A 24572-nucleotide genomic window follows, 5' to 3' on the forward strand; every position below is an offset into this window, starting at 1 on the left:
ACTGTATAGCCAACTTTTAAGTTTAGAAAATGAGGCCGTAGCTGCCATCCAAACAGGATTACTCACAAGTAGTCCCATTGAAATTAATGGGACAAACAGTCACAACTAAGTTGTCCCACTAATTTCAGTGGGACTACTCATGAACAATCTGGTGTAGATGTCAGCTATGGTTTCTTTGTTGTACAGATCGCTTTTATTTTCTCTTTATAATTTGGGTACCATTCAGCAACTGTACAGGGCACTGTTAACTTTCCTAACTGATCTTCTGAATGCTGAACGTTGCTTCTGTAAGATGTTTACATAGATTTAGACGGGATGGATGACATAGCATGGTAGACTAATCTATGGTACTTACCTATCTGCAATACTTGCAGATTTAATTTTGTCTATTACAATGACTTGTTTGCTACAACACATAGAGGTAGATAGTGCAACTCCTAAAGCAGAACCAGCAGTTTTGGCAACTTCGACAAGCAGTGGCCCAGAAGCTGTTGCTACTGAATCTGTGAAAAACAGATACAAGCAAAGGAAATGCTTCACTATTAACATCTTCCATTCATTTTAAGTCTATCTTCATTAAAAGCTCATTCCATAGTAATCTGCCCATACAATCTTTTAGGGTGCTCCTCCTGCAGGTCCCAGTACTTCAGAGGCAAGCCTGGTGTGACAATGCAGTGTTATGGGGTTCCAGAATTGGGATTCCCTGTACACCCCCTTGAAGCCCATACAGAGGCATCCAGCCAGCCTGGGCCTGTGTTTTGGAGAGTCCAGGAAGGTAACTTTGTTCACCATTGATGCTAAGAGAGGGAGGAAACACAGTCGTGGCATCCAACCCACAACTGTCCTACCCACAACGGGAATATGCATATGGCTCCCCAATACCCTAAGAAAGATTTCCCATAGTAAGACCTGGAACATTCCTGAGACTTTCCAAGGAGGCAGCCATGACTTTCCCCTTATCTCTGCATTCCCTTGCCTAGGTGTAAAAGCCACTCAGACTCCTTTCCCAGATCCTTCAAAGCTTTAGAATCAATAGACCAAATCCACACTTTATTTCCCAGATAATCCCATCTTCCTGTCTGAAACTCATTTTTCTGTTGTGTTCCCTTGAAGAAAATTCCCATTATTTTAAAACCGATTTAAGGGCACTGATTTAGTGCCGCCTTATCCTATATATAAGAAGCTTACAAGGTCCCAAAAGGGAGTTAAAAGCACACCTCACATTTATTTATTTAACACATTTTTATACCGCCCAGAACGCAAGTTCTCATAACAGCAGGACCAAGCCCTCTCTGTGATGGCCCCTATTTTATTGAACTCCCTCCCACCTGACAATCACCTGATGTGCACACTCTTTCTCTTTCTGCTTTTAAAGGCAAACTGAATACCTTTTTGTTTACACAGGCTTTCCAAAATGCTAATTGATTCTCTTTTGGTTTTACAACTGTTTTTATTATTTTCTTTAATCTCTTATGATAAAACAATAATATAACAATTATTGGGGAAAGGCGGGATATAATTGTTACATAAAATTAATAAATTAATTGATGATTGTCAAAGTGGTTTCTGAGCCAAACTGTTTGTTTATTTGCATTTCCAATACACCCAATCATTGTTAAGAGAATATACTGGTATTCTGGCAGTCTGATTTCATCAGGTCTTGACATGGGAGCATGATATGTCAAAAACATCAGCCTCTGCACCAGGTATGAGGATTGCAAAGTATGAACAATATTGGCTCAGCAGAGATTTGCATTCAGAGTGAAGTCTCAGTCCTTGCTCTTTGTGCAAAACTGCACTATGCCAGCCAGTTTCTCCCACAGCTTGAAGCACTAAACATGATATGGAGAAAAGAAATCTGGAGGAAGAGGTAGCAATTGGTGTGTTCTGCACTGTAGTTCCTATTTTGGTCTGTGTCGTCTGTCTTACTGTGGTGTTGTTTGGACTAGCAGCAATTAGTGTATGGAACAACATGGTACCTCTGGATGTGTCAGGTGTGTGAAGCTCAAACACCTATGCCCATAACACCCATAAAAAGAGAACTGCTACAAAAGGTCTGGATCAATGGCCCAAGATAAGGGAAGCACTAAGGTTGCAATACATGGTACTTTCCAGGCTAGCTGCTCAACAGCAGCAAAATGACATCCTAGCTCTATATCGTAGCGCTTAAATTTGAAACAAGGCATTGGAAATGTGAACGGCACCCTGCTGTGCGCATAGGGACTGCGATGTCACAACACAAGAAGTTGTGTGGAAGCACACTTCCAAGATATGGCGTGGCCCCATTGCAGGGTCTAATCTGGAAAGCACCCAGGTGATTGTTTCCATGAAGCAGTATTTTCTAGCAATTTGAATGTGCAAACAACCTTTTCCATGGTCTGAGCTTGGGAAAGTCTGCCATTTTTTAAACAGAACCAAAAGCTATTCATGATTATACATTTATTTTAGATTACTACTGTATTGTGAATGCACACACTTTTTAAACACTTTTAAAACATTCTGAGAACAAAAAACAAAAAGATAATCAAGATGTATTTAGGATTAATTGGTCTGCACTGAAAATGCAGTTTACAGCATAAAATATAAATTCCAAATTCCTGATCATGAGAATAAAAACTCCTCTAAGACACCCTTCATATGCCCCATTAGCAACTGTGAAATTTAGAATTAGCTACAGTACTTATTGTGATTACAACAGCATTCTATAGGTTTCCCTCACCATAACATAACAAATGTGAAGTTGTCGATCATTAATTGCGCAGCATCCAAACGTCTAGCCTTGAATAAGTACCTTTCTTTCAAGGATACTGTATTTTCTCATTGCTCAAACAATATATTGTTGCTGGGGAAACGATTCTTTCTCCAGCTTACAGGGCTACTATGATCTGAACTTTTCTTTGGAATGTGATTATGAGAATGTCATGGACAACGTTTGGTTAGTTGATCCTTGATCATGAGTGATTTAGGCCTTCCCATGTCCTTGTCATGATTTTGCCTATAAAGAGAGAATTTTCAAGGAAGTTGGAAAAGTGCTTTTTCAATTTGACAAACATTCTCTCCCCACACAGTGGGTGACTTCACACAGTCTGCATGTGTTCTCAGCGCTTGTGTTGTCTGAACCCACCATCGTCTGATTTCTGAGCCAGTCTGCCGACATGCACTGACATTTGTAACCTACATTTGAAGTTGGGTGGAGCATAACAAGCTTATATTAGCAGCTTGGCTCAGGAACTGGACTTTGGCAGGTTTGGACAACATGCCCGCTAGAAGTGTGTGTTCCCTAGGAACTAGAGATTCCTAGGCATTGGACTTGTGGTGGATCCTGTGAAGCCAGCCAGTGAGTATTCAGACTTCAACTGGAGGTGGTGTGTGAGAGTGGCGCGGGGCGGGGGGGGGGAAGCAAGCGAGCGAGAAAGGTACAAAGAGCTTCTTCAGATGACTGAGTATGCCACCCCTCAAATGCTAGAAACTTCACTTCACCTTTAAAATAAGGGAGAGAGAAAGGTAGGGAAAGAATAGCAACCGAGGAATTCTTGCCTACAACAAAGGTATTTCTCCTGCAGAAAGACTGTCTTGTACCTTTACAAACAGACTGTCTTGTACCTTTACAAATATTTACACATAGTCTGGTTATTTTACTTTTGAGTTGGGACTTCTAGAACTACCTCACAAAATCTAAATGAACGGATTATCTGGATAAAACAACCTGTTTAGGGGGGTCTTCCATATGGATTGTTTGTGCCACTGAGTGTGGAAGTTTATTGTGCTGTTGATGACAGTGTTTTATGTTATCCCCTGAGATGTTTCTATGTGGCTTTTTATCAGAGAGTTATTTTAAGATTGTGTTTTTAATTTGTATGCCACTGAGGGCCTTTGGCAAAGAAGCTGCCTTTTAAAAAATAAATAAGTCCTCAGGTGACTGTCAGGGTGGATCAGGAAGTGAAAACACAATAGAGGGAAGAGGCATAAACAAGACAACCACATTAGAGAAAACAGAAGAAAAGAAATGGAGTGTGGCCAGCTAAGAAAAATAAACACAAGAAAGGGAAATAAAAAAACAATGATCAAGTGCATCTTCCCTGACAGAGACAGATTAGTTTTTCATATGCAAGTAAAAAGCATGAGTATGAAAAATGAACCATACAGATATAAATTATTCACGTGTAAAAGATGTTTCAGTCATTAAGATATTTACACCATGACTAAAGCACTTACACACTACATTGATTTATCAGCTGTGTAATTACATAAGATATGCTGATGAATGTTTGCAAGGAAAACACTCCTAGATTTTTATTTCCTTAATAAGTTTCCCCACTTTCAAACAGTACATCTCAATCAGGATACATGACTTGATTAAAGCCTCCCAGAGGCACTGAAATTACTTTCAGCATGCTAATCATAACCTTGGTTGGTTTATTTTTCCTAAGGAGAACAGGGCATCTTGTCTCCTTAAAAAACCATAAGGACGAATATCTGTGTATATGTGTGTGTGCGCACGTATGTGTATGTATGTAGGTAGGTAGATAGATAGATACATAGATACACATACATACATAGCCTCCTCAAATGAGAACTGGCATGTAGCTTTGAACTCTAAGAAGCAGAATAAAATGATATTGTCTATCTCCTCACTGGGTTTTGTTTTTTGTTCTAATACTTTCTGGGTTTATCTTGGAAATGCTGAAGGAGCATAAGTATAATGCTCCATGACAGATTCCAAGCTTTGTTCAAGCTGACTGTGCTCCAGAGATTTTACTATGGCACACAGATAGGGCGGTGTTGGTTCTGGCTTTTGAAGTAATAGTAATAATGTCAAAGGACATATATAGCTACAAGTGATTACAGTTGAAAACAAGCATTTTAAACCATTTCCAAGAGGGAGGCTGAGTGAAGACGTAAGAAACATAGGAAGCTGCCATATACTGAGTCAGACCATTGGTCTATCTAGCTCAGTATTGTCTTCACAGACTGGCAGCGGCTTCTCCAAGGTTCCAGGCAGGAATCTCTCTCAGCCCTATCTTGGAGAAGCCAGGGAGGGAACTTGAAACCTCCTGCTTTTCCCAGAGCGGCTTCATCCCCTGAGGGGAATATCTTGCAGTGCTCACACATCAAGTCTCCCATTCAGATGCAACCAGGGCAGACCCTGCTTAGCTAAGGGGACAAGTCATGCTTGCTACCACCAGACCAGCTCTCCTCTCCATTTAGAGCAGCTGTTGCCATTGCCCAACAGCTAACTGAATTATTCCATCTGTTATTTAGGAAGCCCACATCTCTGTAACTACTAGCTTGAATACTAATAAAGACTCACGTGCTGGCTCTAATCCAGTCCTCTGAGACCACTACACAGGAATAAAAGTGTTTGCACAGAGTGCAAACTTATGTGATCTTGTGAGCAATCTGAATAACTAAATATGGGGTTTATCAGGTTCCCTGAATCATCAACTATGGGTGGGAGTATCAGAAAGAGATGGGAATACTCTGTAGACCTTTCCACAAATATATATCAGCTCTAGACTTACTGTGGCTACTTTGGATTGCAACCCCAGTAATGATTAAGGGAAAGGACATCCAACAATTTGTTTATTTCACCTTTTAGATGCCCACATTTTCAACAATGTTATTGACGTTAATTCTTTTTTTAAAAACACACAATAACACACATTGCCTTTTTTGTTGCATTTTGAGGGCCAAACTACATGTGCTATGGGACTTTCATTTGTTTACACGAAAGATGGGGGCAAGCATCTGTTCCAGATGCTTCAGACCAGTGACTTGGACAAGGCAATCCATTGGGTCCCTGCCAGCTCCATGATTCTAAAGAAACGCATGAATCGCATATATGAGCAAACTTCCTGTTTTAACACAAACTAATCAATCAGCATATCCAGATATATCCTAAAGGCTCACTGTGGAAGGTAGATGTGAATGGACATCTACTGATTTCATGACACCAAGTCCTGCAAAAGATGGAAACAAAGCATTTCCTAGGTATCTGCTCATCTTCCAGTTCTCCCATCAAAGGTACCCTTGCCCCTTTCTCTATGTCCTGTTCTGCACAAGACACAAAGAATAAAAATATACCTGCATAGTTTTTACTTATTTTTGATCCTGTGCCAAATGTTTTCTGTGCTTAATGTTTTCAACAGAGCCAATATACTCAAATGCTGTAGCACAATTGGTGGTGTAGCCACCACTGGATGGTGAAGATAAATGTTCCTCGGTCACCAACATCCAGGGCTGCCGAGGGAACCCCCTCACCTCCCTAGAGCACTCAGTTGGTGAATGAACCGCTCACTGGCTGGGAGGGCAATGGGCGGTGCTTCCATGTTCAGAAGCAAGCCGACACAGGGGCATAGGAGCATGGCTGGATCATCTGTCACTCAGCCAGCAAAGCAACCACTCACTGCCTGGGAGAGGGGCAGTGATGGCTGACCCAGCCGTGCTCTGATTCCAGCTATGCCCCATGTTGCTTCTGTTCTGATGCCAGTGCAAATGCCATTGCCGGCATCTGAATGTGTAAGTGCCGCCAGTTGCCTTGTCCCAGAGGTAAGCAGTAGTGGGGGTGTAAGCAAGGTTGTGGGAGAAGCCGTGATACAGGGGTGCATAGGTGGAGGTGGGGGCTGTGAGGCAGCAGCAGGGTGGGTGGGTGAGTACTGCTAATTTCCTATGCCCTTGGACATACTTCTAACAAAATGTGAAACCCACACTTTCTATGTTGCCATGAGGCGTTTGACAGGTCCTTCATGCAAATGCACTTAATCAGCATAGAATGTTTACTAGCACAGCCTGAATGCCAAGCAAATAAATCAAAAAAGACTTGCTCCCCTCCCCTCGCTTCCCTATATGGAGATAATGGCTTTTTAATGGTACAAATCTCACTTCCAGTAAATAATATCCTTTTCTAAACAATCAAAAATTTGATCATGAGTAGGCCTCTCTTTCTAAACTTCCTTTCCCTAACCCAGCTGTAATTCTGCAAGGGGATATTGTTTAAGAGCCGCTGCAGCTTTTAAATAAGAAAGAGGTGGAGCTGTGTAGAGATGGATCGTACAGCTTTTAGAAAAAATATGCAGATGCCCCAACGGAGCAGACGTAGATTATATTAACCATCCTGCTTTCTAGAAAGGGCATGACTACATCATCTATTCCATACAGTATTCACGCTGGCATTTGTTTTTACCAATATAACCATGTTCATACCCTGTCTAAATTCATGCTTCATTAGGCAGAGTAACCTTTTAAGTATTCTAGGTCTCGTGGGGAAACCAGAAAGCAAAGCCCTGATAGTGAAAGCTGAAAAGTCAAAGCTGTCACTAATTTCTCCCTTAACAGTTTACATTATATATATTTAACATGGTTAACCAAGTGTGGAACCTAACACCCAAAATAACGTTGGAAGGCAAGAAGGCAGTGTACTGTGGCAGACAGTGTGCAGGTGGGAAAGCAAGACAGTTTCTAAATAATAAAACCACTCTTTAAAAATTAAAAAGTATTCTTCAAAGGGTTGGCTGTGTGGACCAGAGGGTTGTCCACACAGTAATATATGTGTTCAGTACTCTTGTGATCTTAGAAACAGTTGTGTGCTTACAGAGATGATCAGTGTTCCCTTTTCCACTATTCAGTATTCCCAGGTGGAAATAGAAAAACTGCCAGAAATAAGGTGCTTGTGTGGGGTAGGGGAGAAATTTTCCTAGCTACTCTGAATAACTGGGATAACTGGGACAACCCATATTTGTACATCAAAGATATATGGAAAGTTTATAAAATGCCGGAATGCAGTAGAGATTTTTTGGCCAGACAATGGATTTTTTTGATAGACCCTTCTCTGTTTTAGGCAATTTAAAGTTTAAAGTTTTCAAGTCTTTAAACATATACACATATAATAAAGATGCACACCCATAATCAATGTGTTACGTATCTAGGAGAGATAGCAATCCACCACAATCTTCAAAATACTCAGAAAGTTACTAATAAGACAGCACTATACTACAGCATCTCTTCATTATGTTAAATCTTTCTCCACATTCATTCATGCATTTCATAAACCTTTTTCTTCCACTAGATTGCACAAATTTTTATCAACTCACTACCATTCTTCTTCCCAGTTTTGCAAGCCAGAGTACTTCTTTAGGAATATAGGAAGCTGCCTTCTACTGAGTCAGACTATGATCCCTCTAACTCAGTATTGTATACACAGACTGGCAGTGGCTTCTCCAAGGTTGCAGGCAGGAGTCTCTCTCAAGCCTATCTTGGAGATCTTAGGTGGGGAACTTGGAAGCTTCTGCATGCAGCATGCAAATGCTCTTCTTAGAGTAGTTCCTTCTCCTAAGGGGAATATTTTAAAGTGCTCACATGTAGTCTCCCATCAAATGCAAACCAGGGCAGACCCTGCTTTGCAAAGAGGACCATTCATGCTTGTTATCACAAGACCAGCTCTCCTCCCATGCTTTCTGGATTATCATGAGTGCCTCTGCCCCTTTCAACAGAAAACAGGCAGTTGTTTATTAATGACATTCTTCTTGCCATCACCATGTGATGTCCCCCTCAGATCTGGCTTTCCATCCCTTTCCATAATCAGCACAAACTCCTGGTCTCTACAACCTTGCCCCATTCTATCTCTTAGCTCTTACTGTGCCCCAGCCAGTGATTTCCGCTTCTCAATTCTGTCTTAAACACCTCTTCCCATTCTTCTTTTTTACCCTCTATGTGTGGATCTCCCTTGCTGAACACATATATGATTCCACATCTCTCTCAGCTTTTTTGTACCCCAAAACCTACCTTTTCAGCATTGCTTTTGATTTACCATGTAACTGCCACATCCTACCTTTTCTACTCTTATCTCTCCATCTTCTCCCTCTGTTGCTCTTCCCATTGTCTCTTTTAGATTGTAAATTCCTTGAGGGCAGGGACCTATATATTTTTTGCCTCTGCAGGTTTGTAAGGTGCCACATATACTGATGGTGATGTATAAATAATAATTTAGAAAACTCCTACTTATATCAGGAGCCTGAGACAAAAAATAGATGTATTTTGGAGGGTGGAGCTGATTTGCTCACTGCACAAGAGATCTTCTAGCCATAGCAATAAAACCTTCTAAAGATCGCCTTCAAAATAATATAACTGAAAATGAAATAAGAAGGGTATTTATTTGGAGACCAGCAGGTTAGCCCTTTTCAGAAATGATGCTGAAATTAATGGCTATTGGGGGAGAGGGCCCGAGCATGCATAACCAGAGCCAAACTAGTACTTTTGTGAGGTTTGGGAATAGCTAATTTTTGTCTTGAATCTAACCTGTTATTTCCAGACATTCCTGGCTCTGCAACTACAACCTGACCCCTGTACATCAGGCTTAAATAGTTCAATTACAATCATGTTGCGAGATCTTCAAAAGCAGACAGATGTATAGACGCTCTGCCCCCATATACTGCAGCCAATTTACAAACACAACATTGCATGGATTAAAGGCAGGCCTACAGAACCCTGACACGAAGCGGTCACTAAATCAAACACTGAAGAGCCATTACTATGCAGTATAACTACGCAAAAAGACAGCTTCTGAGAAACCCGAGCACTGTTCTGCAAGTAAAGCTAAATATATCACGGACTTCCAGGGTGTTGTCATGATCCTGCTAGGATAAGGTGCCTGCTTTATTTTCAAATCTCTCTATTTGAATCACATTTTTTGTTTTGTTTTTTTAAAAACTGTTTATTAGTATCTCACTTTTTTGTGTGATACATATGCTAGTAACCTCCAGGCTTGACTTCTGTAGTGCATTCTATGTAGGGCTGCCTTTGTACATAGTCCGGAAACTACACTTGGTACAGAATGCAGTAGCCAGATTGGTCTCTGGGACAACCCAAAGGGAACACTTAACACCTATTTTAAAAGAACTGCACTGGCCAACTATATGTTTCCGGGCAAAATACAAAGTGCTGGCTATTACCTATAAAGCCCTTAATGGCTTGGCCATAAATATTGGTAGCCAGTGCAGTTCTTTTAGAATCGAGCACCTTCTTTGTCATGAACCCTGCCACTGATTACAATCTTCTGGAGATGTCCCATTACAGTTGCCGCTGACTCATTGGGTGACCTGGGACAAGGCTCTCTCTGTGGCTGCCCAGGGCTTTTGAATATGCTCCCTGTTGAAATAAGAGCATCCTTCTCTGCTTTTTTCAGGAAGACCCTCAAGACACACCTGTTTTCGCAGGCTTTTAACGGGAACTTATTGTAATAACCTGTTTTATGAGATTGATTTGATTGTGTTTTGTGGAATTTTAATCTGTTTTTACTTTTTTATATTATGTTTTAAATTTTGTATGCTGCCTAGAGATGTACATATCAGGCAGTAGAAAACATGATAGATAGATAGATAGATAGATAGATAAATAAATAAGCCACCTCCTCCCCACTTGTCACATGCAAATGGAAAGGAGAGGGAATGAGAGCAGAAGATGAAATGAGGAGAAGGTGCTCTGCTCCACTCCCTGCTTTCAACTAAAAGTGCACAAGGGGAGAGGATGAAGGCCCAATGATGGGTGAGGCAGTAATTTTTAATTAGAGCCCAGTGCACACCCCCTTGACATAGCCTCTTGCTTTGTCGAAACAAAGTTAGTGGGGAGTGGGTGTGAGGGAGGGCACACAGGCAGGAAGTCTGGGGCATCTGACCAAACATTTGAGGAAGATGCCTGTTGCGCCCAGTGCTAGCAACACCAATGGCCAACTTTCATACTGCCCTACATTTAATGTTCCATCAGGCCTATAGTAGCCAAACTGGATACGGCTGCTCACTCTGCCTAGGGGCACTGGCAGGGGAAATAACCACATCATCATGTCCATGAGATTGGGTTCCTGTTTTCTGATTTGTCCATCCTGGAATAAATTAGCACAAATCATGCCCATGAACTGGAGGGTCCATGTGCTCCATTTATGAAACAGGGAAATTAAATGTATAGAATTGTACAAGAATTTCCAAGAGATCAGGATTTTTCGTTAGCAATGGAGCAAACGGGCAGAACAGAGAGACAGCATAATTTGCGCCTTCAGGTTAAAATACAGCTGGAATGTCAAGTTTTATGTCTGCTGGCCTTGAAAGCATACCTCTAAGTGCATAGCACTATAAATAATATAAAGGGCTGCAGTGCTCATAAATTCAAGTCAACTGTTAGAATCCCCAGTTTTTGTTTAACAGCAACAGTCATGACTAGGGAAAGGATAGAGGAGGAGGTGTTGAAAGGGTAGAAGACAAAGAGCAGACAAATCAAATATGGCTCTGAGTGACCTGTATCCTAGTGGCTCTGACTTAGAGCTGATTGCATTGGGACGGAGAAGGGCATCCTTTATTCTGGCTTTGGGATCTAACAGCTGGGGGATTATAATCCTCAACAGTCGACCGTTGCACTTTAACTACAATTCTGCTCACTCTTCTGTGTTTCCTATACACATGAGGAAAAAGAAACATGGTCCCATGCACAGGAATGCCACCATGGAACCAGTAATGGCTGGTGCGGGCACTGTCGGTGGGGGTGGGTGGCGAGAGGCACCTTTAAGCATAAATTAGAAGGTGCTTACCTCGGTTCCGGCAGCACCTGCAAGCCACTCCTAGCTGCAGCGTGCTGCTCAGCATTCCCTGCGGTGGGGGATCAGCTCCACCATTCACCTGGCTTCCACAGAGCCAATGCCACACTGGCGGCCAATGATTGGAAGAGCCGATGACCCATGCAGGGAGTGTTGGGTGGCATGCTGCTGCTTGGAGCAGCTTGGAGGGGCTGCCGGAACAGAGGTAAGCATCTTTGAATATATGCATAAAGGTGCCTCTCGCCATGCACCCACCCCCACCGGCAGTGCTTGCACCAGCCACTACTGGTTCCATGGTTGCATTCTTGCTGGTTCCACTTGCTGCCCCTCCCCGCCAATGCCTGCACCGGCCACTACTGCATGGAGCCGAGTCCTAACTGCAGAGGCGTATCTAGAGAAAATAGTGCCTAGGGCAAGCACTGAAATTGCGCCCCCTGTCCAAACATCTGACACCCATCTTTCAGATAACTTTACCATAATATCAGCTCAAAAAGACAAGTTCAGACACTTTCAGGATAAACAGGTTGTAAGCAATACACACATGCATACACACACATACAACCACACATGTGGCACATATGTGCCAGTCGCCTTCCCAAGGAAACACAGCACATCCATGTGCTGGGCATGCCTCCATATAGCTAAGCAGTGAAAGCTGTCTTTAGCAAATGCTCTGCCACCTCAGCACACCTCACTACAGGTTGCTGCCTCCAAGAAATTCAGGGATGTGTTTTTTCTGTCCAAACTGCTTTTGCCTTAAAGGGAGATGGCTGCAATGGTAAATCCTAGGGGCCCTAAACAATCTGAAATTATCCAGCATCTTACAATAGGCTTGGATCCAGCAGTCTGATCAGGAAGAAGGTGGAAGTTGCAATTAGTCACAGAGCAGCAAAACAGTGTGATATATATATATATATATATTTAATTTTTTTAAGCACCACACAAGTTAAAGGCAGGCACTTTCCAAGTTTGAAATCTCACAAGCCTTATAATCAGATTGCTTGACAAATATTCAGATAAAGATAGAGCTCTGTATAGAGAATTAAACAGCATGCAAGCAAATATTTCTATTTTATTCCTTGCCTCTCCCCGCCCCCCACCCTTCAGTTTTGCCAGATTACAAGGTATTAAACCAACATTGTCTTTTTAAGGGATGTTTTGTCCACTTATTTTTGTGCCATTTATATCTGTTTTTTAAATGCTCGGGTCCCTTGCCAATAACTTTGCATTCTTCTGACTCCCTAGATCAGGGAAAAATCTAGACTTGGGTCTTTCAGAGGCCATTTGAGCATGTGCGGTGGCCATTTTTGTTTTCAGCAGCCTAAAAAAAACTTTTTTTTAATGGCCACTGCACATGCTCAAATGGTCCCTGAGAGGTTCTATGCCTTGCCAAGCCTCACAGAGGCCTTTTGAGCATGTGTGTCGACCTCCAAAATGGCCACCACACTGATCTTTGTAGGCACAAACAGGCCTGAAAATTAGCCCGAGACAGGCTGTGGCAGTGATCTAAGAGGCTGGCGGGGGGAGGGGGAACCTTTGCAGACCTCCTCATGGACCTTAGGAAACCCCCTGAAGGGGCTACAGGTTAAATTAAAAAAAAAATTCCAAGAATTGGGGAGGGGGTGGGGGGCAGCATGGCACGGGCAGCATGGCACTGGCAGCCCCCCCCCCGTGGTGCCTAGGGCACATGCCCTGGCTGCCCCCCCCTAGTTTCGCCTATGCCTAACTGCTCTTCTCTAATTTCATGGAGCTGCAATCGCTTGCCAGCTGTGAGCAATACATTTCAGTAATGGCAGCTCCTGTAGCTGAACTTCCACTGCATTTCTGTTTCCTTCCCAGGCACTATTTCTATTGCTTCTTTTGATGGCTCTACCCCCACACTGTTGTTGTTGTCATTCTCCTTCCTTCCCAGGCCTGACTGCCCATCAGCAGGGAATCTGCTCAGCTTCTTTGATGCAAGGAGTATCTGTGTATAGCTCTTATGGGGGAAAGGACAGGGCCTGATTCAAATGCTCAGGCCTGCTACATCTACATGAACTAACTCTGTCACTAAACACATTGGCCCACATTCTCCATAGCTATATGAGGGCGGAGCAAGAGCTCTGCAGCCTAAAGCATAGAGCAAAAGAGTGTGCAGGAAGGGGGAGATGGAAAAGCCACTTTCACTTCTTTCCCCTCCTTGTAAAGGCTCTGTTCACTGCCAGAAATATGCCCCTGAAGGCTGCACAACCTGAGTTTCCTCTGCCTCCCAGCCTGATTCAATGAACTGGGTCAAGATGCATAGCGGACTACAAATGTAATGTCCTCCAGGAGGAAACGATGCTCCTAAAATCTGACCCTCGGGATGAGGCCTACAAGACTGCTTCTGTCTCCATTAAGTCATCCCCATCATCAGTTCCGCCTTCTTCAGGAAGTGTGAAATTGACAAAGAGGGCTGCTTGCAGCCCCTCAAAGCTTAGGTCTTCAACTTTTTCTGCAGGGGGTGGGGGGACTTGGAAAGATTTAGGCTTTTGATATACATTTTTAAAAGCTTAGAAAAACCAAATGTTTTGCAGGTATCATTACTATTTAGACAGCCCTAATGCAAGTGTGTGGGCATAATGCAATGCCACATTTTCCATTAATTTCAAAAGAGTGGTTTATGAGAACTTCCTGGTGGCTTAAAAGCTATAATCACTGCCTTAAAATGCATGTTGATCATATCAGTTAACATTTGGGAGTTTGAAAAACCAGCCAGTACCAGATCAGTTTATGTGCTGGGGTTGTCTAGAATTTAGTAGTTAGGGAAGATATGTAATTTTAGTTTTACTTGAGTTGTATGGTATCTGTGATCAGAACAAGTCTGCTGACGAGGTGTGGTGAGGCAGCTGCCTCAAGACGTGGATTGTTGGATTTGGAAGATTAGCTGCCTCTTCTGGTCCACCACCTCTGGCTGTCTGCATCATTAGTGGCATAGCATCTTTACCCTATCCACCAGGGCAACAATGCCCTTGCTATGATGCCAGCCTTTTCCCTTCCACCAGTCCTGCTCCCTGTCTTTTGAAAAGGCAGAGGGTAGGAAATTGAGTGTAATGAAGTGTAGGGTGGGTCCATCATATTTCCTTCCCCTTTGTTCCTCATCCACTTCCTTTTCAAAAGGCAAGGAGTAGGAGAAGAGAGAGAAAGAGGGACTATGGTGACTACTACCACTGCAAGGTAACAAGAGATGAAAATGGGGATGATTAGTGCACAGTACACACACTGCATTGTGGGTGAAGACAGGGATCTCAGGGCGGGGTAAAATTGGCACTCCTTGGGATGGGGACATCAGGGTGGGGTAAAATTAGCATTCCAGAGGTAGGGGTGGAGAGACTGGTACACACTGATAAACCATGAGGTGTGGGAATAGTGACTCGCCATGCACCTCAGGTGTTAGCTTTGGCCAGGCTTGTCTGTGATGAACATCAGCTTGATAGTTGTATTACAAAAGATGACATTGCAGACACAGAATTTCTTTGATCCAGGCTTGTTCACATCATCTGTATTTAGGAAAAACTCAAAAGAATCTGCAAGCCAGCATTTGTGCTAGACAGTTCTTTTTTTTACTTTGAAAATGTGTGTGCCTCATTATCCTAAAAATCCTTTAAATTTTTTTCCATTGAAAGCAAACAGCCATTACTGCAAAATACAATCAATATTGTTATCCCATTATTCTGTTCAGTGCCTATGAGAATGAAATTCACATGTAGAGAGAAAAGAATCCACTTCTTTTGAGTATTCAAAAGAAAAGAAATAAACTGTATCCTTTTCAGGTTGCTGAATCTGCTACAGAAATGCATTTATCAGTCTGCCACTCCCAAATATTTTGCAGATAATCAGAGTTTAGGGTTACTGTACAGTTGTAATTTGTTGAGTGCAGTTCAGATACTTCAGAGTTGAGCTTCTGTAGCTGGCAAACAAAATTTCCCCAGGATCTATTCCAGAGCTAAATTTACCATTAGGAAAACTAACCATAAGTCTAGAACCTCACATTTTAGGGACCTCAAAACAGGTCCTGTGTAAAAGCTCAGCCAAGGCAATCCTTTAAGAAACAAATATTTATAACAATGCAGCACATGAGAAGTGGGGTTTCCACTGGTTTGGAAAAAAAGGCATCATTTATCTCCATTACCAAATACCAGACTTTGGTATTCAAATTTTGAAATGCATGCATACTTTTGGTGCACTCCATTATGTAGGCAGCATGGTGCAGTGGTTAGAGTGCTGGACTAGGTCAGGGGAGACCCGAGTTCAAATCCCCATTCAGCCATGATACTAGCTGGGTGACTCTGGGCCAGTCACTTCTCTCTCGGCCTAGCCTACTTCACAGGGTTGTTGTAAAAAGAGAAACTGAAGTATGTAGTACACCGCTATGGGCTCATTGGAGAAAGAGCAGGATACCCTATACCATAAAAGCCTTTGGTGTGCAGCCGTGCTGCCCGAGTCTTTTTGATCCGTTCTGGGCATGCGCAGAGCGCATGCCCAGATCGGCTGAAAAAGATACAGCCGCCCAGACACGGGCAGCCATGTTGGCAAGGCCGAGGAGAAGCCGGCTGAGAAAAAGCGGCGGCCGCCGGGCGGGCCGGCCGAGGAGAAGCGGCCGCCGCCGGGTGGGCCAGCCGAAGAGAAGCAGCTGCTGCCGGGTGGGCTGGCCGAAGAGAAGCGGCGGCCGCCGGGCGGTTGGCTGGCCGGCCGGCCAAGGAGAAGCCCCGCCACCGGGCGGGCGGGACGGCCAACGAGAAGCGGCCGCTGCCGGGCGCGCGGCCCAGCCGAAGAGAAGCCCCTCCAGTCCAAAACCAACTTGCAGCCGCCTATCTGGCTGCTGCTCCTGTGGCTGCTGTTGAGGGTCTCAGGCGACGGGACTCCATCCTAGCAACTGGGAGGAAGGAAGTAGCAACTGGGAGGAGAAGGGAGGAGAAGCAAACTAGCACCCCCCCACTAGAGCCCGTTATTATAACGGGCTTAAAAACACTAGTAAATGTCATCATCATCATCATCATCATCATCATCATAATACTATGGCTGAGGACCTCAATCAGTAATATGACTAGAGTGATAAACACCAGCATTGTTTCCTATGCTGCAGTGCCTTGTCAGTTCTTGAAACGTGCTTTGCTTTAAAAAATAAAAACGGGTATATTTTCCTTTTCTAATTTTGGTGTAAACATCTACCTTGAGAAGGTGAATAGCAGGAACAGCTATTCTGCCCATAGATCATAATCTATGATATATGGACTGAATATTGCATGTATGCCTTTAAATGGGGACTTATTCCACAAGACAGCAAGCAACGTGATAGGGGTATATCTCTGCTAAGTGTCTGGATATGCATTTAGTTTGACGAGATCCGGTGCTCTTACAATAGACATCTGATTAAAGTGCAAAACATTGTTTTGTTTTGTAAAATGTTTATAGTGACTGATTTCACAGCTTTTCTGACCTAGCTGTGATTTTGGAGTCTTACTGACTAGCAACACTCTGCTTTATACAAATTCAGGAGGATTTCATCTATTTCTAAGCCCATCATAAATAACAAATATACTTTTCTAATTAGAGCCACACATTTCTTTGCCACCAACCAAGATTTAGAAGTCTAAAAGGCAGATGTCATCTTTTCCCCATTATTTCCGTTAGGCAAACTCCATACAGCCTCTTTTTAATTAGCTTTTTCACAGGCTGGGGTGTTACACATTAAATGAAACAATGGGATAGGACCTTTTTTTGTTGTTTGGCAAATCATCAGCTTGATGGAGACAAAACATGTCTAATATTTTAAAAGGGTGATACAAGTTGCCCATTTTTAACTGTAGTTAGATCAATGCCGTAAGGACAGGGAGGGAAACTGGCATGCCATCTGCCATGCCAGGCTGGCAGCAAGGTGTCCAATTAATCAGGTTAACTAAACCTAACCCAAACACTGCTGTTTCTTCGACAGAACTTACATTTAAGAAAATTAAATACAAAGAAGATTTCTAATACATGACTGCATGAAAGGATGTAGGATCACTACACTAAGCCTTATTTTAGGGGAGGATTTAACAAATTATTTACAGCACTAACTTGTTGGAATCATTCAAAGATGCATGTCCTTCCCTCACTGCTTCCTGATCCCCCCATATTTTCTTCAAAAGAAGAACATGCATATTTCTACAGATGATGGAGAGTGGGAGGAAACAGGAATCAAAGAAAATAAAGATGGGCAAAGCCACCTGGGAAAGGAAGATGAGGCTGCAACTTGCCCACTAACTCAGCTGCACTCCATCTTTCTAGCTGACACTTGCCCATAACTCAGTTGCAGCCCATCTTTATAGCCATACTTCCATAGACACTCCCATCATTTGGTAAGTAGTGGGACAATTTTGCTACGGTTCCTGGGAGACAATTTTTTCTAAGGCTGATAGCTTGCTAATAGTTCAGGATGATCAGCTGGAATTCCCTTAATGGGAGCTAATGGTTAGATGTTTTTCCTAAACGGAAAACCTGCAGGGGTGCATGTGAGACCAGTGCTCTCCAATGAGGCACTTCATACAAGCAGTGCCAAGTGCCAAAACGGGGTCTGCGGGGAGAGCAGGCTTGATCCGCCCTTCCTGCAGATGATCCCCTAGCCCTATCTGAGTGGCTGGATCGGCCACCCAGACGATTACCAGCTCTGTCACAGAGCCAGATCAGCCGCCCAGATGACAACCGGCTCTGTCACAGAGCCGGTGCAGAGCAGCAGGATTTGGGCCCATGAAAGTCGATTTCATGAAACTCCCGATGCTGGTCGGGAGGCTGCATGTGTGTCGGTGCTGCACAAAGCTGTGCGGCACCAACACATGATCAATTAGCCCAATTTTTGGCGCACTCGTGCCCCAAACCCTGGCTAAGCGGTGGGCTACTTAAGAGGGCTCACTGCGTGGCTCCCAGCGGTTCACAAATGCAGTGAACACTGAGCTGGGCTTCCCTAGCCCGGTTTTTGTTGCATGTGAGAATAGCCTCAATATGTTTGTTTATGTGAGAGAAGAAGGCAGTTTAAAAATTGAATTTGAAAAGAAGGAGACAGAGAAGCAAGAACAGAGTTGAGACTGTCCAGCTGAAGTTAACCAAAACTAAGGATTCAGCTGGGGAGGAGTTGCACAAATGGCTCGCTGCCTGAGTTCACACAATCATGGCAATCCTGATCAGGATTGCCGAGCCTTGCAGAGCTGATTGTGAGAACTCAGAATCTCTAGGCAATCCTGGTCAAACCATTGTGGTTAACCCACATTTAACCAGGACAGATAACCAGGATTTTGAGTTCTCACAATCACCTCCACACAGTTCAGTGATCCTGGTTAACCAAGATCACCATGGTTATGTGAATACAGCCTCAGGAAACCTGAAGCAGTGCCTGCTTGCTTAAGATATGGTGTGTGTGTGTATGTATTTATAAATACAACAAATATTACAAAGGCACCATAAATCTCCCATACTCTCTCATGGAAAGGCAATTAAATCCTATAGCTTTGCCCCTGGAACTTCTTGCCTCTCGGGGAAGTGGGGAAAACTTGACAATATTGTTGTAATGTAAGTACTTTTCTGAACAGTATGAATTGCCCTCTTCTCTTGTTAATTCAGATAATGAAACTTTATTTGTACTTATTTGGCAATAATTAAATTTCATTTCACCTTTATAGTCTTATCTCCTACAGGGAACAATGTTTATGCAACTGATTTTAATGAGGCCTAAGTTTCAAAAGTGCTGGAGAGAAATGTTAATTGGGCCTGTTAGAGCCATTTGCAAGTTTGTAGGATATCACTGAACTCTTTTTACATCTCTTTGGGGGAGAATCCTGAAGTTTTACAAAAAATAAACACAATAGAAATATTTGAATACCTATCTGTGAGTTAATCACATTCCCTCTTGTTTCCCACAACTTTCTGTTTGTAGATGCAGATAACTAATTAGACCAAAGAAGAATGTCACCTGGAAGCAATATATTCAGTGGAGCATAAGGGGACTTAAATCATTTAGTTCCTAGGTTTCCTGTTTATTATTTTAACAAGTTAGTTCAGTGTAACATCAGTAGGAATGTGGCATATGGATATAGCTGGAACATAACAAGAAACAAAGAATCATAATATGAATGGTTTGGGATTTGAGCTTGTAAAATGTAACCCTAGAGTCCATCACTTTGGTCTTGCCTTTTCCTCTATGATGGAAATGATGGAATTCCAAAGCACAACATTCCTCACATTTAGGGGAGGCTATTGAGACACATGGCACAGTGGGGAAATGACTTGCCTAGCAAGCCAGAGATTGTCGGTTCGAATCCCCGCTGGTATGTTTCCCAGACTATGGGAAACACCTGTATCGGGCAGCAACGATATAGGAAGATGCTGAAAGGCATCATTTCATACTGCATGGGAGATGGCAATGGTAAACCCCTCCTGTATTCTACCAAAGAAAAACCACAGGGCTCTGTGGTCACCAGGAGTTGACACCAACTTGATGGCACACTTTACCTTTATCTTTGAGACACTGACCAGTCACATTTCTAGAGATGCTTACAAAGAATACCAGCCACTTGGACTTTGTATTTCTGAGATTGGGTTTGATGTCCAGCAGTGTGGTGAAGGGCATTATGCTTAATGAAAGAACGCATGATGATCCAAGTAACTCTTAAATTGAGAAAACATTTCTCAATGAGCATTTCTCAACAAAGCACTCAGGTTTGCCTGTGGTTTGAATCATAAACTTTGTATCATAAAACCATGCAAAAACAGAAGGTGATTTCTTCCTAGACTGGCAGAAAAATAGGTGACAGCTTGATAATCAAATATGAAATGGCAAATATTTTGCTTTGAATGGTGTATTGGAGGTAGGATGTTACTGACAGCTTTCTCTAAAGATGAAGCGTAGAAATGGCTGTCAATCAAGTCTAGGATGCAGGTGGTCTATATAACAGGGTTGTTCTCACAATGATTGTTAGGGCTGTAGCAGCCTCCGACCCTAGTTGGGGAGCTAATTGGCCATTATGCTTCTAATGGATGGACCATTATGAGAATTCTATGAGCAAGGTAGGAGGAAGGGAAAATGCTCATCTGCGAACTGAGTATAGAGATAGGCAGTGCAGGTAGTGCTTTCCCTCCACCCTCACTCTGGAGCTGGGTACAAATTTTGGGCTCACCGCTGCCACCTGCCTCTGTATCCAACCTGCAGACGAGCATTTTCACCTCCTCCTGCCTTGCTTATAGAATTCTCATTATGGCCAACTGGGAGCATACAGCTCCTGAACTAGGGTTGGAGGCTACCCTAGTGATCATTACAAAAACAGCCCTAATATATGGTGGAAAATCCCTTAAAGATCCTCAGTCGTGTTTTATTCTGCCTAGTATTTGGTTCAGTTATCTCTCTAGGTCCTGTGTTTAGGGGAGGAAACTTGGGATCTATAAAATAATTATGACTCAATTGAGTGGAGAATTGCCTCTGCCAACTTTTCATTGTTTGAAAAAAGTGGTTGAAGAAAAGTGGTTGAAGTTTATTTGTACTGTGTAACTACATGTCTCAATGAAATCCATCCACATTTATTGAAGAACAGCTGTGCAGCATAATACCAAACATTATTATTTAGATATAAGTTTATAATAACTTTGCTTGGAATTGCAATCCTAATGTCACTCAAGATTGTTCTTCACGTATGTGGATGCCAAATCTCCCAAATATCCTGGCATTATGTATTCATTGATCTACTCTAAATATTTATTCTATCTTGGGAAAGGCCATGATATTTTAAGTTCTAAACTTCCATATTTCCATTCTTGGAGTTAAATTTGAATTTTAGATTTTCTTAAATAGTGTTTATCCACTCCCTGACATGATGCAGTATAACACCTAACTTGACAGCTGCAATTTAATATTTCTAGTCTAAAACCTACTTGACTATCACAGATCAATATTTCTAGTATGAAATTTTTAGGAGTCTCATGCAGCAATTTTCCACATAGGGACAAGTTCTCGTACCAATACCATGTTATCTGGTAACAGCTACATTCCCTGTTACAGAATAACCAGATTCATTGCAGGGGAAAGTGTCCCACGGGTATTATCTCACAAAACCAATTGACTGGCCTCATATTTTGCTCTTCCTGAAGAGACCTTTAAATCCCCTATTGATAAGAAAATGCAGCTACTCTCTCAGTCAGTGGCCTTGTGCAAGGCCTATCATGAAAAATGAAAAAGCTATAAAGTCTGCACTGTTTTAAGCAACTTCCATAGACTGCTGAATTAAAGGCAAGATTTTCATACCATTCTTTGTGAAGATAGATATAGATGGTAGCATTATGCATTTTTTATAAACTTGGAAAGTTATTTAACCTTCTCTAAATCTTCTAAAGGGTATGAGGAAACCATAATTTTCTTCACAAATAAGTTTATTTGGAGGGGTGACATCTTGTGACATCTGCAACTCTAGAACTATTACATAGGAACATAGGAAGCTGCCATATACTGAGTCAGACCATTGGCCCATCTAGCTCAGTACTGTCTTCACAGACAGGCAGCGGCTTCTCCAAGGTTGCAGGCAGGAATCTCTCTCAGCCCTATCTTGGAGAAGCCAGGAAGGGAACTTGAAACCTTCTGCTCTTCCCAGAGCGGCTTCATCCCTTGAGGGGAATATCTTGCAGTGCTCACACATCAAGTCTCCCATTCATATGCAACCAGGGCAGACCCTGCTTAGCTATGGGGACAAGTCATGCTTGCTACCACAAGACCAGCTCTCCTCTCCAAGAGCTGGAGAGGAGAAAATTACATTTTCTAGACAAATTCCTATATTAGCAGAATCTCTATTTGCTGCCTTTAGGAGTTATGCTTGTTACAGTTTTTACTGTTTCTGTCACCAAACAGACATAAAGGTTCATATTATACCATGTAAGCATTTTTTTAACTGATCTGAAAGAAATATCAGCACACCATTATCTGCTTTGTACGAGTAAGCGTCACTTGAATCACTATGAGAGTTACCTCCTTAATAGGAGCTTTGATACACTTTCGGTCTACAACCCATGAACAGCCAGACTCTAAATTACAATAAAATACTGCTCACCCCTCCACGAACCTAGAAAGATTAATGAGATGCTGCCGATGGGGATATCTGTGCTACTAGAGGCATAACGGATCATAATCATTGTTCAAGTAGCCTCTAAAGGATGGACAATAAAATGTCACAGATGGCTCCCAGAACAAAACCTCAGCATTTCAACGTACCCATCACTGAGACATCGTATTCTATCAGCAGAGTTGCTTCTTGGCCACACTGTTTGAGAATACTCATGGCTTCACTGTGTGATGTTCCAACAAGCCGAATTCCATCAACACTAAGCAATCTGTCACCAGGCTTGATTGTGCCCTCTCTGAAAGAAGATTAAAAGAACAGTCATGATTAATTTGATATAATGGGATCTGGAGATAATAGCCATATGCAAAGTGATTCACTAATGCCCTTTACTGACATCCAGCCCAACTGTCTTTTCTATTAACTCTGATCACAAGATAGTTCAGAGGTCACTAGGAAACCTAGGGATCTTAATCAGAAAATTAGAGATGAGAAAATAATAGCACATTACTAAGTAATGTAAACATTGCTAAGTATTAGCATAGCAATGTAACAGAACCAAATATTGGTTAAGAGGGAAGAAGAGAGATGGGCTTCTTGAAAGAGGGAGTTTCACTACAGAAAGGACTTGGACTCTCTCTCTCTCTCTCACACACACACACACACACACACACACACACACACCAGCTACACTTCAGAGCCGCCCCACAAATCTCAGTGGAGGGGGGCACTTCAGGATCATGTCAAAACAGGCAGTCTTTTGGATACCCCAGGCCCAGATGATAACCAGCACTTTGAGTCGGGCTTTAAGACAGAAAGCCAATGAAGATCAGATAATAAGAGTCATGCTCCAAAAAACAGGCCCCTGTCAGCAATCTGGCAGCATCCTCCTGCACCAGCTGTGGTTTCCAATTACTTTCAAAAGCAAACCTCAAAAAGAGTATATGAAAATAGTCTAACCAGGATATGACTAAGGCATGTGTGACCATGGTCAGATCCACCATCACCAGGTACAGTCACAGCTTGCACAGCAACTGCAGCTGTTCAAAAGTGCCTCTGGACACAGCTGCCACCTGCCCAATTAGAAGCAAAGCTGGGCCCAACTGTATCTCCAAGTTGCAGACCTGATTTTTCAGTCAGTGCCACACCATCAAAAAATGCTGTATAATTAATTTCAGATTGGCTTTCCTAATGGCCCAAAGGACTACAGTCTTGTCTTAACTGACTCTCAGTCACTTAGAACACATCTAGACCACCACAGTTCAGGACCTTCACCCACTTCCCTTGACTCTGACAGACGGGAGAGATAGATAGAGTTAGCATGCACAGATAGAGATGATACCAACTTGGGTGTTATCTGCATACTGATGACACTTTGTCATGTAACTGCTGGACAACCCCTCCCAACAGTTTCATGTCAAAATTAAACAGCATGAGGGACAGAAAATTGGGGGGGGGGGAGGCCACAGAAGGAGCAATGTGCATTTATAGGTGAGCGAGCTGTGTCCCGCATATTAGATATTTGAAACAGAAATGAGGCAGTGGTGCTGGGTGGGGGGAGAGTGCTCTTCCCCCTGCTCTCCCTTGGAGTTGTCCTTGCTATGAACGACTCCCTCCTCTATCATTCTTGCTTGCAGCTCTGTAACTTGGCAAAGAGGCACCTTTTAACGTGTTGATTCTCTTTATTGAGCAGGGGGAGAGTAACTGGTCATATCCACCCCCAGCACAGTACCTCCAGTGACTGTTGCTGGTGTCTATCTTTTGTTTCTTTTTAGATTGTGAGCCCTTTGGGGACAGGGATCCATCTTATTTATGTATTTATTATATCTCTGTGTAAACCACCGCCATGAGGCATTTTTGGAAGGGTGGTATAGAAATCGAAGAAATAAATAAATAACTATGAC

At 42.7% G+C, this 24572-nt stretch overlaps 1 protein-coding gene across 23 annotated transcripts in view; it reads right to left on the minus strand.

Annotated features, from left to right (window-relative positions):
- Positions 1-24572, minus strand: part of GRIP1 (glutamate receptor interacting protein 1) — a 541298-nt gene that overhangs the window by 61455 nt on the left and 455271 nt on the right. For all 23 annotated transcript variants that reach the window (XM_053252577.1, XM_053252572.1, XM_053252583.1 and 20 more), the window contains 2 exons: positions 22821-22966; positions 356-503 (listed from right to left, as the gene is read on the minus strand). In XM_053252577.1, the coding sequence (XP_053108552.1) occupies positions 356-503; positions 22821-22966 (294 nt within the window). The remainder of the gene's footprint in view (positions 1-355; positions 504-22820; positions 22967-24572) is intronic.

Source organism: Hemicordylus capensis, chromosome 5 (assembly GCF_027244095.1).
Source record: "Hemicordylus capensis ecotype Gifberg chromosome 5, rHemCap1.1.pri, whole genome shotgun sequence".
NCBI lineage: Eukaryota > Metazoa > Chordata > Lepidosauria > Squamata > Cordylidae > Hemicordylus > Hemicordylus capensis.